This window comes from Erinaceus europaeus, chromosome 7 (genome assembly GCF_950295315.1).
Source record: "Erinaceus europaeus chromosome 7, mEriEur2.1, whole genome shotgun sequence".
NCBI lineage: Eukaryota > Metazoa > Chordata > Mammalia > Eulipotyphla > Erinaceidae > Erinaceus > Erinaceus europaeus.
The window spans coordinates 63847434-63864726 of NC_080168.1; the positions used below are offsets into that span (position 1 = coordinate 63847434).

General features: G+C 46.2%; 1 protein-coding gene across 3 annotated transcripts in view; it reads right to left on the reverse strand.

Annotated features, from left to right (window-relative positions):
- Positions 1-17293, reverse strand: part of TM7SF3 (transmembrane 7 superfamily member 3) — a 31181-nt gene extending 13888 nt beyond the window's left edge. For 2 of the 3 annotated variants that reach the window (XM_060194572.1, XM_007538670.3), the window contains exons 1-5: positions 17069-17292; positions 10608-10762; positions 8496-8646; positions 7214-7334; positions 3143-3314 (exon numbers count right to left, since the gene is read on the reverse strand). In XM_060194572.1, coding sequence (XP_060050555.1) covers positions 3143-3314; positions 7214-7334; positions 8496-8646; positions 10608-10762; positions 17069-17159 — 690 coding nt within the window. In that variant the 5' untranslated portion in view covers positions 17160-17292. Of the gene's footprint in view, positions 1-3142; positions 3315-7213; positions 7335-8495; positions 8647-10607; positions 10763-17068 lie in introns of all 3 variants that reach the window. The other variant, XM_060194573.1, reaches the window with a different exon arrangement.

Here is a 17293-nt window from a genome sequence, read left to right on the forward strand (position 1 = left end):
AAGAGGGAAAAGTCTTCCATGACTCAGTTTCCCCTTGTTAGCCTCTAAAGCTCACAGAAGAGAGCCTACAAGCCTCTCATACTTAGTTTCCCCTGCTAGCAGGCCAAATGGCTACCTGCTTGAGGGTTCACTCAAAGTTCACTATAGTCATTCAAAGTTCACACGTTCACTATAAATTCACCTTTTGATCATATAAGAGAGCACACTTTATCATACACCCTTGCCAGTGACTTGGCAGTGAGACCCCCACATCTATTTTCTTGCCTTTGATATCTATGATTTACATCAAGCCTTGCCTCTTTCTGTATCATCTCATTCTACTGGTTTAGCCACTATGTTTTTCTTAATACCTTTGGATAATTAAGATGCCTGCATGGAAAACAACTGTCTCGACCTTTTGGTATCACATCAATTCTTGTCATTCACACCCCTCCCCACTATAGGGGCAAGCTGACCTTTAAGAAACCTGTAATTTCTGACATATGTGAAAAATGTCCTTTGTTCCGTTTGCTATAAAGCCTTGTGATTACCCTGAATAAACTAGAGGTTCATACTAGGATCTCTCCTGGCATTCTTACTGCATCACAGAGTCCCTAGAACTTGTGACGGAGAAGCCAGTGGCTTACCTTCTGGTTGGAGGCACTCCACGTGAGCACCAGCACCCCACCCCTGTAGGTGGGGAGCCAGGGACTCAAACCAGGATCTTTATGCTTTGCACCATGTGCACTTAACCCACTGCACTACCTCCCAGCCCATTATAAAATTATAAAATATTTTTATATTTTATAAAAATATATTTTTTAATTTTTTTAATATTTATTTACTCCATTTTGTTGCCCTTGTTTGACTGTTACTGATGTCACCATTGTTGGATAGGACAGAGAGAAATGGAGAGAGGAGAGGAAGACATAGAAGGGGAGAGAAAGAGAGACACCTATACCTGCTTCACTGCTTGTAAAGTGACTCCCCTGCAGGTGGGGAGCCAGGGGCTCAAACCAGGATCCTTACTCTGGTCCTTGCACTTTGTGCCATGTGCACTTAACCCACTGCACGACCTCCCGGCCCCCAATATTTTGATTTTTTTACTAGCACAATGCTCAGTTTTAGCTCATAGTGGTGCTAGGAACTGAACTTGGGGCATTCAGTGTCTGAGACATGAAAGTCCTTTTGCGGGAGTCGGGCTGTAGCGCAGCGGGTTAAGCGCAGGTGGCGCAAAGCACAAGGACCGGCATAAGGATCCCGGTTCGAACCCCAGCTCCCCACCTGCAGGGGAGTCGCTTCACAGGTGGTGAAGCAGGTCTGCAGGTGTCTGTCTTTCTCTCCTCCTCTCTGTCTTCCCTTCCTCTCTCCATTTCTCTCTGTCCTATCCAACAACGACAACAACAATAATACCTACAACAATAAAACAACAAGGGCAACAAAAGGGAATAAATAAAATATTTTTAAAAAAAAGAAAGTCCTTTTGCATCACCATTTCTCGATCTAGCCTTGAAAATGTCTATAGTAGCTTTTTATTTTATTTTTTTTAACCAGAGCACAGCTCAGCTCAGCTCAGAGCTTTGGAGACTCAGGGATGAGAGTCTCTGCATAACCACTATGCTGTCTACCCCTGCTATAGCTGTTTTTCGTTTCTTTTGCCTGCAGGGTTATCACTGGGGCTTGATGCCTGCACTACAAATTCCCTGCTCCTAAGGCCATTTACTTTGATTTTTTTTTTTTTTTTTTATAGCACAGAGAAATTGAGAGGGGAGGGGAAGATAGAGAAAGAGAAAGATACACACCTGCAGACCTGATTCACTTATGAAGCAACTCCCTGCAGGTGGGCACTCAAACCAGATCCTTGCCCTTATTACTATGTGCGCTCAACCAGTGAGCCACCGCCCAGCCCCTATAACTGCTTTTCTTTCTTTCTCTTAACCCAGATTCAAGCCCCTAGAGAAGAGGGGAAGCTTCATGAGCAGTAAAGCAGTGTTACAGGTATTTCTCTCTTCTCCTTCCCTTTTTGATTTCTCTCTTTATCCAATAAATAATAATAATAATCAAAAGAAAGCAAAAATAAGAATTCAGATAATTATCTTTTTAAAATATTTTTTAAAAATTTATTTTGGGGGCTGGGTGGTAATGCACTTGGTTGAACGCACATGTTACAATGTGCAAGGACCCAGGTTCAAGTCCCATCTGCAGGGGAAAGCTTTGCAAGTGGTTTAGCAGTGCTGCTGGACTGACACTCTATCTCTCTCTCTCTCTCTCCCTCCCTCGTTCCCACCCTCACCCTCATTTTCTCTCCCTCTCTCCCTCCCTCTTTCTCTCCCTTCTCTCTCAATTTCTGGCTGTCTCTATCCAATAAATAAATAAAGATAATAAAAAAATTAAAAATAAGCATAAAAATTTATTTTGGATACAGAGAGAAATGAAGAGGGAAGGGGGAGACAGAAAGAGACATCTGCTGCTAGCATGATGCCAGCCAGACTTCCCTGGGCAGACAACCCCACCAATGTGTCCTGGAGCCCCACTTCCCCAGAGCCCCACCCCACTAGGGAAAGAGAGAGACAGGCTGGGAGTATGCCGACCTGCCCACACCCATGTTCAGTGGGGAAACAATTACAGAAGCCAGACCTTCCACCTTCTGCACCCCATAATGATCCTGGGTCCATAGTAAGCTATCAGGAGAGGGGATGGGATACAGAGTTCTGGTGGTGGGAATTGTGTGGAGTTGTACTCCTCTTATCCTATGGTTTTTGTCAGTGTTTTCTTTTTATAAGTAAAAATTAAAAAGAGAGAGAAAGAGACATCTGCAGACTTGCTTCACCACTGTGAAGCTCCCCCTGCAGGTGGGGACCAGGAGCTGGAACTGTGGACCTTACACAAGGTGATGTGTGCTCTATCAGGTGAGTCACCACCCAGCACCTAGATAATTATAAATGAATTTTAAAGTGATGCTCTGATTTTATCTATCATTAATAAATGTTCAAATGAAACAAAGAAAAAAAAGAAGGAAGGCTCGCTAAAATGGAAGAGGGACAGAGGGAAAAAGTCCACCAGACCTCAAGTGACAGCCTCAAAAAGCAATCAAAAAACAAGTAGCTGGCAGCCTCTCCCCTCCCTGACCCCACCTGACCAGATGACAAAGAGCGGGACTGACCTTGAGGGCATTGGCTGCCACCTGGGCCACACCGGCCATCCTCTGCAGGTGCTGAAGCGCAGCCCCTTCCGTGAGGTCCCCCTCTGGCAAGAAGTACTGGTAGATGTCATACTGCAGCCGCCACCGGGAGTCCTGGCCCGAACTCACATCGCATGGCAAGGGGTTGACGCCTCTACAATCGTCCAGCATAGCCGTGTCAGTCTCCTGGGGCACCAACAGGACCCAGAGCAGAACTGCCCCACCCTACCCCACCCAAAAGCAGGCACCAAGGAGCAAGTTAACAGTGAGGAGCTACAGTTGGCTCGGCCTGGCCGAGCACCAGCATATATGCTCGAGGCTCCGGAGGCTACAGGTTCGATCCTTCCCATCTCTTGCTCTCTTTTCCCTCTCTCACTAAAAATGGATCTTGAAAAGAAGGCCCTGGGTGGAGGTGGGGTGGGGATGGTTGGAAGGTGGCACAGTGGATAAAGTGTTGGACTTTCAAGCATGAGGGCCTAAGTTCAAATCATGGCACCATGTATGCCAGAGTACTTCTGTAGCTCTCTGTCTTCTTCCCCTCTCTTTCATAAATAAATCTTTTTTTTTAAGATTTTATTTATTCATTAATGAGAAAGATAGAAGAGAGAGAAAGAACCGGACATCACTCTGGTGCATGTGCTGCTGGGGACTGAACTCAGGACCTGCTGCTTGAGAGTCCAATGCTTTATTCACTGCGCCACCTCCCGGACCACGATAAACAATTTTTAAGATTTTATTTATTTATTGAGAAAGATAAAAAAGAGAGAGAAAGAACCAGACATCACTCTGGTACATGTGCTGCTGGGGACTGAACTCAGGACCTCATGCTTGAGAGTCTAGTGCCTCGGCTACTGCGCCACCTCCCAGACCACAATAAATCTTTTAAAAATATATTTTATTTGTTTTAATTTTTTTTTTTTTTGCATCCAGGGTTATTGCTGGGGCTCAGTGCCTGCACCATGAATCCACTGCTCCTGGAAGCCATTCTTCCCCCCTTTTGTTGCCCTTGTTGTTGTAGCCTTGTTGTGGTTATTATTATTGTTGATGTCATTCGTTGTTGGATAGGACAGAGAGAAATAAAGAGAGATGGGGAAGACAGAGAAGGGGAGAGAAAGACAGATACATGCAGGTCTGTGAAGTGACTCCCCTGCAGGTGGGGAGCCAGGGGCTTGAACCGGGATCCTTATGCTGGTCCTTGCACTCTCCGCCTGACCCCCTATTTGTTTTAATTTAATGAGACAGTGGTCCGGGAGGTGGTGCTGTGGATAAAGCACTGGTCTCTCAAGCCTGAGGCCCTGAGTTCAATCCCCAGCAGCACATGTATCAGAGTGATGTTTGGTTCTTTCTCCTCCTATCTTTCTCATGAATAAATTCTTTTTACAAAGAGAGAGACAGACAGACAGACATACCAGAGGCCTGCTCAGCTCTGGCTAATAGTGGTGCTGGGGACTGAACCTGAAACTTTAGGGTCTCAGGCACGAAAACCTTTTTTGTATAACCATTATGCTGTCTCCCCTGCCCTAAATAAATCAATCTTAATAAAAATAAAGAAGGCCAGAGGAGAGCTGGGATGTGGCTGAGACAGCAAAGTATATACTTAACCATGCATGAGGATCTAGCTTTGAGCCTCTGGTCATCAGCAGAGCAACTTCACAAACAGTGGTGCAATGCTGTGTGGTGTCACTCCTATTATCTAACTGTGTCTTACTGGTTTTATCTCTCACACTCTATCTAAATAAAAAAATCAAAAACTTCAGTTCACTGAGAATGGCAGAATCATGCAGTTGCCAAGTGAAACACCTGGGGGCAGAAAAGAAAAGGAGAAAAAAAAAAGAAGAAAAAAAAAAAAAAAGGCCAGAGAGAGGGAGCACTCCCAGGGCAGGCCATGAGTCTGGCCACGAGCAAGGCAGGACCCATGCTGGAACTCAGCACCACGTGGGTGGAGCCACAGCACTGGGTGGCTCTCTGATTCTGGGTCTGAATAAAGCATCCTGTGAGCAGTGAAATCATCCATGTGGCAAAGACTGTCAGTATGCAGTTACAAAAACTCTTTCAAAGGAAGGAGGCAGAAATGGTTGAACAACAGGCATTACAGCAGCCAGGCCGAGTCAAGCACAGGCTGTGAAGGAATCCCCGTGGACAAAGGCCAGCTGCTCCTCCTCATGAAAGGGTGGCATGGCCACTTGGCACAGGGCCACTCGGCACAGCTGGCAAAGATGCCTGGGGAGCTCTAACTGCTACTCATGGGACAGCTGCCACTGCCAGGGAAGCAGAATCAATGGTAGAGTGTTCATTCCCCCCCCCCCCCGCCTTTTCTTTTATTTTAGGACAGAGAACTTGAGAGTCAACAGGAAGATGGAGAGGGAGAGAGACACCTGCCAACCTGCTATACCACTTGTGAAGCTTCCCCTGTTGGTACTGAGTAGGTGCTAGAACCCAGGTCCTTCTTCTTCTTCTAGCATTTGCCCTTCTTCCATAGCCAGTCAACAGCGTCAGGTTGAAAGCTGTCAGGAGCTGCTTGTTGCTGGCTTTGAAAGTGACTGGGATCCATATGGATTCAGTTGGCTAGGAAGGATCGTCAGTTTCCCCAATGAATGGGTACTCACGGGATGCATCACGAGAAGGTCGATCCAATGCATCCACCCAGGTCCTTATGCATGGTAACGTGTGCACTTAACCAGGTGCGCCACTGCCCGACCCACACAGGGTGTTAAGGTCATTAACTCCTTGCACAAACATGAGTGGTTCACAGCTCCATACCCTTGTTCTCTTTTCTTGTTTGTCATCATTGGGGCTTCACTGCTCCAGGTCAATTTTTTTTCTTTTTTCTTTTTTTTTTTTTTCAGACAGAAAGATAGAAACAGATAGAGACAGAGAGGGAAAGAGACCACAACACTGAAGCTTCTCCCAATGCAGTGTGGCAGGTAGAATCTGGGCTGGGTTGTGCACATGGCAAAGCAGATAATCTATCTTGCTGGCCCTTCCTGTCAGTCTGTCTTTCTTTCCACCAGTTATCAATGGGGCTTGGTGCCTGCATGATGAATCCACCACTCCTTGCTGTCATTTTTTTAATCTCTTTATTATTGCCCAGATTCTACCTGCCACACTGCATTGGGAGAAGCTTCAGTGTTGTGGTCTCTTTCCCTCTCTGTCTCTGTTTCTATCTTTCTGTCTGAAAAAAAAAAAAAAAAGAAAGAAAGAAAAAAAATTGACCTGGAGCAGTGAAGCCCCAATGATGACAAACAAGAAAAGAGAACAAGGGTATGGAGCTGTGAACCACTCATGTTTGTGCAAGGAGTTAATGACCTTAACACCCTGTGTGGGTCGGGCAGTGGCGCACCTGGTTAAGTGCACACGTTACCATGCATAAGGACCTGGGTGGATGCATTGGATCGATGCACCACCACCGAACCCCTTTTCCTTCATTTTTAAGTCAGTATTGGGTGATGAACTTAAGGTCATGCCTATCCATTAACACCATTGATTGACCTTTGGTTAATCCTATGGCCAACTTTTTCATTCCCTTATTATTGTTATTTTAATTTTTTTTAATTTGAACACTGCTCACCTCTGGCTTATGGTGGTGTGGAGGACTGAACCTAGGACCTCAGAGCCTCAGGCATGACAGCAAACATTATGCTATCTCCCCAGACTTTTCATTCCCTTAATTGACAGAGGGAGATGATAGACAGAGATACAGCAGCACTACTCCACAGTCTGTTCATGGGGCTCCCTGGGTGCTGGGCTTGAACTCAAGGCCCCAAGCATGGTGAGATGTATACTCTACTTCGTGAGAGATCACCAAGCCCTTGCAGATTCTTGGTATATTTACAACTCTGTACAGACTAGAGACAGATGTCTAGACTAGGACAGACAGATGTTTCACAGCTGCTCTTCATTAAAGTGGAAGGGGATAGCCAGTAACAACTTACAAAGCCTGCTCCCTCCCCCACTCTTGTTACAAAAAAAGAGCAGCATCCACTGGACATCATTAAGGAGCAGTGGCTTGGGGCAGAGCTTGCCACCCATACGGGCAGGTGAGGGGAGCTGTACCTGGCAGAACCCAGGTTTGCGGGAGCAAATTTGATGGTTGTTTCAAAGAAATCGTATTCCACGTAAATGTTGGGATCTACATCTAGATCAAACTCCAAGTTGCAGCCTCCAGGAACAGGGTCTAGACAAAAATGAACAAACAAATAAAGGAGTTACCCAATCATATATATTTTCTCTCTCTTTTTATTTTTTGGCCCACTGAGCTTCATATGTATGACCCCATTGCTCCCAGCAGACTTTTAATCTCCCATTTGAATTTTAGGTAGAGAGAGGAGACATCATAGCACTGACCCATAGCTCATGGGGCTTCTCTTAGTACCACCACAGTGCTCCCATGTGGTGACAGGCCTGAGCCCCCGAAGCCTCAAGCACAGTGAGCCACATTCTCCTCCACTAAGGGAGCCCCCACGCAGTCCCCAGACAGAGCTCTCTAGGACCTGAAATGCAATACACATTTCTGCTTACAAACTCTCCATATATGCACAGAACCTAGCACAAGCCTTGAACTGTACATAAAGCTTCCTTCCCTGGTCCCAATCCCTATCATAAGCTCAAAATCTACCTGCCACCCACAGGGATGCCCTGCTCCTTCCCTCCGCCAGGACAAGCCCTGAGGCCTGAGTCTCTGGTTGCTGCCTCTCCTGCTGCTCCCAGGGATCCTCAAGAGCTTTTTTTTTTTTTTTTTTACTATTTATTTTCCCTTTTGTTGCCCTTGTTGCTTTTATTGTTGTTGTTGCCATTGGATAGAACAAAGATAAGAGAGAGGAGGAGAAAACAGAGAGGAGGAGAGAAAGATAGACACCTTCAGACCTGCTTCACCATTTATGAAGCGAGGGCTTTTCTTTTCATTCTTTCTTCTTTTTTGTTTTTAGAAATGAAAAGGTATATAGTTTATGTATCTACTGTTCACTGGACTGAGGCAGAGAGAATTCGAGTGCTATGGGGGAGCAAGAAAGGGAGACAGAAATAAAGAGACAACTGCAGCCCTGTTCCACAGCTCATGAAGCTTCCTCCCTACAGGTGGGGAGCAGGGGTTCAAACCTAGATCCTTGCGCATGGTAACATGTGCACTCAACCAGGTGTGCTACTGCCTAGCCCTTCCTAGAATGCTTTACAAACTAAAGCAAGGGAACCCTGCAGGTCTTGGACTGGCTTTCAATGCCTTATGGAAACATCTGATGAACATGGATAAGCAAGGCAGGGTGACAGAGGTCTTCTTGAGTCCTAATGTGTGTGTGTGTGTGTGTGTGTGTGTGTGTGTGTGTGTGTGTGTGTAACTTACCTCTCTCAGTGTAGGACAATGGCACTGCCAGGCTCTGCACCGGCCCAGCCTCCCCAGTCTGTAGGTGCCAGGAGCACTGGCTCTGCTCTGGCTGAAGAGCCAAAACCAGCCCTGTGTCCATGCCTGTCGCCGAGGCATTGGGAAGGGGCACCTGTTGCAAGAAATAGGAGTTGCCCTGAATATGACACAGGGGAACAGGAGATTCCAGAAATACCGGAGCACATCCGCTCATCTCAACGGACACTGAGCTAAGCAGACCAAGCTGTGGGTTTCACTTCTCGGCTCAGAGGAGAAGTCGAGGCTTGTGGGTGGGTGGGTGGGTCCTGGGTTCACCCAATGTTCCTGGAAGAGGTTGACTAAAATTCAGGAAGCCTGGTGGAAGGGTCACACAGCAGGAACAGTTAGGTGGGGCCTTAGGGGGCACTGTGGAGGTCAGAGACTTGAAGAGGGCATAGGAGAGTCAGGATCCCCAACATGGGGATATAGACCAAATGAGAGAGAGACAAGAGACACAGATAAAGACAGACAAAAGGATAAATAGAGGGGCCGGGTGGTAGCGCAGTGGGTTAAATGCACATGGCACGAAGTACAAGGACTAGAATAAGGATCCTGGTTCAAGCCCCCAGCTCTCCACTTGCAGGGGGGTCACTTCACAAGCAGTGAAGCAGGTCTGCAGGTGTCTGTCTTTCTCTCCCCCTCTCTGTCTTCCCCTCCTCTCTCCATTTCTCTCTGTCCTATCCAGCAGTAACAGCAATAACAACAACAATAATAACAACAACAAGGGCAACAAAAATGGTGGAAAAAATAGCCAGAAGCAGTGGATTTGTAGTGCAGGTACTGAGCCCCAGCAATAACCCTGGAGGCTAAATAAATAAATAAATAAATAGAAACAGAGTATAGATTAACTTAGGAAAAAAGGCACCCACTAAAGGCAGACAGTGGGCTTGATCCTTGCATCAAGAAACAGATGCAAGAAACAGAGCTGAGTGATGCTGCACCCAGTAGAGCACAGTTCACCATCCACAAAGACCTGGGTTTAAATCCCTGGTCCCCACCTGCAGAAGGGATACTTCACAAGCAGTGGTGCAGTGCTGCAGGTATCTCTCTTCTTCCTTTCCCCCTCCACCCATTTTAAACCATCTATCAGAATAAAAAATGGAAATAAAAATGGTTCCTAGGAATGGTAGAGCCATGTAGGCACCAAGCCCTAACTTTCTCTTTTTATTTTATTTTATTTTATTTTATATATTTATTTGGACAAAGACAGTAAGAAATCAAGACGGAAAGAAGAGACAGAAAGAGAAGACACCAGCAGCACTGCTTCACCACTTGCAAAGCTAGTCCCTACAGGTGGAGATCAGGGACTTGAACCCAGGTTTTTGTACATGGTAGCATGTGCATTGCCAGGTGAGCTACCACCTGACCCCTCCCCCACTTTTTTTCTTTTGTGATCATAGGTGAAACAGATATATATATACACACACACACACACACACACACATACACACACACGTGGCAGGGGTGGGGGGAGACAGAGAGGAGAGCCACCTTTAGAATTATTTTAGCACTTGTGAAGCTTCTTCCCACAAGTGGGGACCAGGAGTTTGAACCCAGGTCCTTAAGCACAGTAACATGTACACCACCAGCCAGCCCCTCAATCTAGGCTGGTTTTTTGTTTTGTTTTGTTTGTTTGTTTTTGCCTACAGGGTTATTACTGGGGCTTAGTCCCTGCATTATGAATCCACTGCTCCTGGCAGCCATCTTTTTTTCCATTGTTGTTGCTGTTGTTCTTGTTGCTATTGAATAGACAACGAGGAGAGAGGAGGGAGAAATAGAGGGAGAAAGATAGACACCTGCAGACCTACTTCACTACTTGTGAAGTGACCCCCCTCCTGCAGGTGGGGAGCCGGGGCTCAAACTGGGATCAGTGCACCAATCAGTGTGCTTTGCACTATGTGCACTTAACCCAACCCCCTCAATCTGGGCTTTTCTTATAGACATAAAGCCACATATCAAGAGACATAAAGCCACATATCAAGAGATGACCAATCATCTACCTAAGACTCAAAAAATATGGAAACCATTCTTCCTGGAACCCTTCTGTACACTTACCTTAGAAAAGGAAATTGTTGTATTCTGATGCTGCGAGTGTATCTGGATAATAAGAAAAGATACATTGCTGGGAATATCTCGCAAAATCGCTTCCTTGGGAAAGGCCCTGCTGAGGCTGACGTATCTGAATCTCCCCACAGAAAATTCCAGAAGACCTATGGTGGAAGAAAGTTTTCACTGTAACCCTTCTACCTCTAATATCACTATATAGACATCACATACAAAAATATACATGGGCTACTAATTTAATCTTCAGTAAAGACCCTTAAGATAAATATGATTGATAATGTCCTTGTTTCTCTGATGAAGAGTCCACTTACGGTCACCCAGTTAGGTAGTGGTGGACAGGAACCAGAATAGAGAAGAGGAGCTGGAGGATAGTTTGCCTGGTAGAGTGTACACCTTACCTTATCCCAGCACCACAGAAAGCACTACACACAGCACCAAGGGGAGCTCCATAGATGACAGGGTGGTACTATGGTCTCTCTCAAGAGAAATAAAGAATGAGTTGCCCAAGAGATGGCATAGTGGGTAAGCATTGGACCCTCAAAGCATGAGGTCCTGAGTTTGACTAATAGAATTGTATATGCCAGTGTGATGCTCTAGATCTCTCTCCTAGGCCTCCTTTCCCTATCATTTTATTCATTTTATTTTTTTAAAAGATTGCATAGCACAAGAACACACAAGGATCTTGAGTTCAAGCCTCTAGCTCGCCACCTACAGGAGGGGCCGCTTCACAAGTGGTGAAGCAGGGCTGCAGGTATCTTTATCTCCCTTCCTATTTTTATTTATTTATTTATTTTCCCTTTTGTTGCCCTTGTTGTTTTTTTTATTGTTGCTGTAGTTATTATTGTTGTTATTGATGTCGTAGTTATTGGATAGGACAGAGAGAAATGGAGAGAGGAGGGGAAGACAGAGAAGGGAAGAGAAAGACAAAAACACCTGCAGACCTGCTTCACTGCCTGTGAAGCAACTCCCCTGCAGGTGCGGAGACAGGGGCTCGAACCGGGATCCTTAGGCTGGTCCTTGCACTTTGTGCCACCTGTGCTTAACCCGCTGCACTACCTCCAGACTCCCTATCTCTCTTCCTTTCTATCTCCCTCTCCTCTCAATTTCTCTCTGTCCTATTCAATAAAATGGAAAAAAAAGAAAAGGCTGCTAGGAACAGTGGATTCCCAGTGTAGGCACCCAGCCCCAGCAATAACCCTGGAGGCAAAAGAAAAAGAAAAAAGAATTTATTCAAGAGAGAAAGAGAACTGGCCTGGGAGGTGAGGCAGTGGCTAAAGCATTGGACTCTCGAGCATGAGGTGCTGAGTTCCCTCTCCAGAAGCACATGTACCAGAGTGATGCCTGGTTCTGTCTCTCCTTTCATTAATAAATAAATATTTAAAAATATATCTTAAAAAATGGGAGAGAATATCACAGCATCATTCTGACTGAGAGTGGTTAGCTGGCAAGAGAGTCAAACAGGATTTATCAATAGTCTTAGCACCAGAACAAGTCTTAGTTCGGGGCCAGCAAGACAGCTCACCTGGACAGTACACCTGTTTTGCCATGCCTGCTGTCCAGGTGATTCTTTTTTTTAAGACTTTATTTATTCATGAGAGAGATAGAAGGAAAGAAAGAACCAGACATCACTCTGATACATGTGCTGCCGGAGATCAAACTCAGGACCTCATGGTTGAGAATCCAATGCTTTATCCACTGTGCCACCTCCCGGACCACTGTCCAGGTGATTCTAATGCTCAGCCATCTTGAGAACTCCTAACACTGTCAGGTGAGTCACAAAAGGATGCCCATAATGAGCATATTTTCCTCAATAACCTTTTATTTAGCCACCAGAGTTATTGCTAGGACTTGGTGTCTGCATGACTCTACCATTTCCAGTAGCTTGATCTATCTCTCTTTCTGTCTCTCTCTCTCTCTTCTTTTTCACCTGCAGCACTGCTCCACCACTCATGAAGCTTCCCCCCTGAATGTGGGGTGGGGACTTGCACCCAGGTCCTCTGGATCATGTGGACGTTGAGTGCTCCTCTAGATGAGCCGTCACTCAGTTCCAATTCTCAGCCATCTTTAACTTCTATGTGATGATACTTCGGTGGTGTTATGTCAGCAGGCCAACAGTCACTGGACAGTTTTGAAAGAAGTCTGCCTGGTGACCAAACCAATTGTGGTTGGGCTCACGTCTGAGCAGGACTTTGGCACATTACACAATCGTGTACCAAACAGAGCACCAATCACCCAACTGGCTCAGTGAGTGAATGACAGTTGAACTTTGTTACCTCAGGCAAGAAATTTACTTCCTCTGGACCTCAGTACCCTTCTGGTAGAGAGGAGGTTGTATTGTTACACAGAGTCACTCTGGCACTGAAATTCTCAAAGAAATGGGGAAAAATTGGAGGGTGGGGATGGGGCATAAAAGATAGCTCACTCAGCAGGGCGCAGGGCAATGCTCTGGTGTCTCTGTCTCTCTATCTGAAGTAAAAATGAAGAAAGTCAATCTAGGAGTGGCAGATTCATGTGCAAATGAAGAAATATTATAAAGTAGCAAAGAATGATAATGAACTTCCATTAGACTACCAGCATTTCAGAGACTTAAAAACAAGACTGGGAGTTGGACCGGTAGCACAGCAAGTTAAGCGCAGGTGGTGCAAAGCGCAAGGACTGGTGGAAGGATCCCGGTTCAAGCCCCCAGCTCCCCACCCGCAGGAGGGTTGCTTCACAGGTAGTGAAGCAGGTCTGCAGATGTCTTTCTCTCTTCCTCTGTCTTCCCCTCCTCTCTCCATTTCTCTCTGTCCTATCTAACAACGACAGCATCAATAACAACAATAATAACTATAACAATAAACAAGGGCAACAAAAGGGAAAATAAATATTTTTAAAAAATTAAAAAAAAAGAAGGGAACTATATGCTGGGTCACAAACTTTTGGTGGAAAAAAAGATCCCATGGAATGACAAGAAACAACACTGAAAAGGATGACAAGAATCACAAGAGAGACTGCTTTCCACCCTGGTCCATTAAAGCATGCAAGAAAAAAAAAAAAACAAAGACACATCCAAAGTACATTCTGAAGAAGCTAGCAGGAACGAAGACTTTGTGGGCATCTGGAGGAATCACCTCTTTTTATGAGGCTCAACTAGGTCTCTTGCTTGGAGTGGGTGGGAGAGAGGGAGAGATAACAGGCTCAGTCATACACAGACAGAATGCTTGGGTGCCCCTCTCTCCTGGGAAGCAGCGCCTGCTGCTTCTGCCAAAACCCATCCTTGCTGTCTGAGCCATAGGAGGAGACTTCCTGGCCACCTACTTCCAGTCCTGCTCAGGGGCCCCTGCTCTTTGCAGTAAATCATTCCAGATAAGTTGTCCAACCCTGATCTGCTCCTCCTTTTTTCCCAATCAGCTCTTCAACCTAAAAGCTGATACTTTTTTTTGGGGGGGTTCTCATTTTACTGACAATCTGGGCTTTCATGTGACAGATTCTAGGAAAGATCTGTGAGGGCTCCATCTTCATAATCCTCTTCAGATGAATATGGAAGAAAAAAATAACTCAGCTACCGGAGCTGACATCCAAGCCTCCCTCCCCATTTGTCATTTGTAGCTTCTTACTCATTTTCTAGTTCCCTGGAAAGGGACCACTGGTACAAAGATGCAAGTGCCTGCTTGTTGACGCAAAGCACTGTCACAGCCTACATACAAGAAGGGGACATTCCGCTTAATCCAAGTTACTATGTAATTCATGTGAGTTACTATATATGAAGTTAAAATAATAACAGTCCTTGAGGAAAACAGAACTGGGACTCCAAAAAGAGGAGGAAACTGCTAAAACGTATGATGAGTTTCTATCCTTGCTGGTCACATCAGACATTCCAGGAACTTATTCATCCCCCAACAGAGTTACTGGCCTTTCAAAACACTCAAGTCATGCATACTAGCTGAGAAGCACTTCTATTATGAGAAAGATGGGAATCCCAGCAACTGCTCCAGACCCCCAGTCTGTACAGTTAGCCGAACCCTTGAATAGAAATTCAGCCATTTTCCAGGACAGGCATTTGAATTAGCACTATCTTCATTTCCCTATGGCTTTTAATCTGAGCCATGTGGAGATATCAGCTTTTATGGTCACCAGGCAGTGAGAGTGCTACAGTGACTAGCTTCTGGAAAGAAGGCTGCTGAGGGCCAATCACTGTTGCCATCACAGAAACGAGGGACAGAATAATGTCGGGAAAATGGTAATTCCTTGAATATCTCAACACATGCTTACAAATGTGGAGATTTTATGGAACATGCCAACACAGACTCAGAAGTACAAAGCTCTAGCTCCCAGCCTCCCTGCTAACTCAAATTTTCAAATTCTCTACCTAGTGGAAAGGAGACAATGTCTCTCTCACCTCCTTCACCAGGCTCTATTGAGGAATAAGAATTAGCACAGGCATTGACACTTTGTGAGCCCAAAGCACCTGCCAAGCCAGCTGTTCTTCTGGAAGGGCAGCTCTGTTGAAGTGACAGCATGAAAGTAGCAGGGAGGGAGTCGGGCGGTAGTGCAGCGGGTTAAGCGCAGGTGGCACAAAGCACAAGAACTGGCATGAGGATCTCAGTTCAAGCCCCGGCTCCCCACGTGTAGGGGAGTCGCTTCACAGGCAGTGAAGCAGGTCTGAAGGTGTCCATCTTTCTCTCCCCCCTCTGTCTTCCCTTCCTCTCTCCATTTCTCTCTGTCCTATCTAACAGCGATGACATCAATAACAACAACAATAATAACTACAACAATGAAAAAACAAGGGCAACAAAAGGGAAAATAAATAAATAAATAAGAAAGTAGCAGGGAGATGCCACTACCTGGGTCTTCGTATCTGTTCAACTTGGAGCGAGCATCAAATGCTCTAGGCATCAGCTGGCTTCTCTGCCCATTGGGGGGGAGGGGTGGGAATCATCACTCTCCTAGCTCTGTTGTGGAAAGCAGAGACACCCTGCTCGCTCTTGGTGAATGCCAGTACCCTACTATAACCAAGGTTATCTTTTCTTGCAAAAAATATAATTGCCCTTTTCAGCCTTGGTCTTAAGTCCTCTGCAAAGTTTCCAGGGTGCAGCTGCACAAGAGCTTAGCAATGAACCACCCTGAGGAATATAATTATATTATTCACAAAATATATATATTTTGTGAAATGCAGCTGGCCTTATAAGTGCAAAGCCAAACTAAGACTGTACTGAACCTCATGGAAAAGCACGTGATTATCAGGTTGGGACCATTAATGCATTTTACAGTTGATACAAACAAACCACAAGCTATTAAAATCCACTCATGAGGCACATGACCTACAATCTGAAATCCTAGTCCAAATCCATAGGGAATAACCAACTCAAAAACCATCTGGATTGGGGGGTGGGGGTATAAAATCCTTCTGCAGCCCAAAGGACCACCAGGCAGGAAGCAACTTAGCTTTCCACCCAGCTCGTCAGTGCCATTATGCAGACACCCCACATGGGAGCAAAGGGGGCCTTCAGGGGATCCTGCGAAACCCAATCCTGGCTCTTCCCAGGAAAAACAGTGAGCTGACTGGCTGGGACTAACCTCTCTCTCCCCTCACTTCCCCAGTCCAAATGAGGAGACTGGCAGTGCAGCCTGCTAGTAATGGGAGCTTCATTCTGAAAAGAAAAGAAAAGAAAAAAGGACCCTGAAACTGTGGTCCCAAGAGAAGATGACTTCCTAAAGGTGGTGACCTGACACTTATAAACTCTTCGACAGCGGATTGCTAAAACTCTGGGACAGTTTCCAGAATCAGCTTAGCAGAAACTTAAGGGAAACTCATCAGGATCCAGAAGACTGGAGGAGTTGATGGCCTCAAGAGTCCCACGCCCTTGTCTTCTGCCTTCAGGCCCAACAGCTTAAAACTCACTCAAGACATGCTTCTTTTTATGCCTAAACCCTCTAGTTTTGTGTCATGCAAGAAAGACTTCTCCAGGGCAGGGGTTGATAGCATAATGGTTATGCAAACAGATTATCATGCCTCAGGCTTCGAAGTCTCAGGTTCAACCCCCTGCACCACCATAAACCAGAGCTGATCAGTGCTCTACTAAAAAAGAAATAAAGAAAGAAAGAAAGAAAGAAAGAAAGAAAGAAAGAAAGAAAGACTTCTTCAGCCTCACCCATTACCTGGAGCAAGAATCTCTCCATATCTCCAAGCAAGAACCAGAGAGTATGGCCCTGGCCTCCACTGCCCATGGGGGTGAGGATGGGGGTGGGAGGCAGCAAAAAACTTTCCCTTTCTGCAAAAGCTAGTGTGACAACTGGCTGTAGCTTTCTATGGCATGGGACAGAGCCCTTCTTGGCCTGCCGCCCCGCTCCAGGGCAGGGCCCAGCACTTCCCGCCCCCCTCCCCAAAAGGGTGGCCAGGCTCCAAGGCAGATTAGATCTGACAACAGATGCAAAAGCCACTCTGGGCTGCAAAAACAGCAGCGGGACCTTACCTTCACTGGCGTTGCCCGCACTCTCGGCTGCCCAGGTAGAGCCAGGTCTCCAAGCCAGCACACCCAAAATCAGCAGCCCCAGGAGCTCCATAGCTGAGGTGGCGGTTCGACAGACTCGCCCGCGCTACCCCGGGGAGCCAGCCGCGTGCTCCATCGCCTGCCAGGTGCACTAGCCACACACCTGCCCACCCCTTCGCCCGCGGGCTTCCTCTTCCGCTGCCTGCC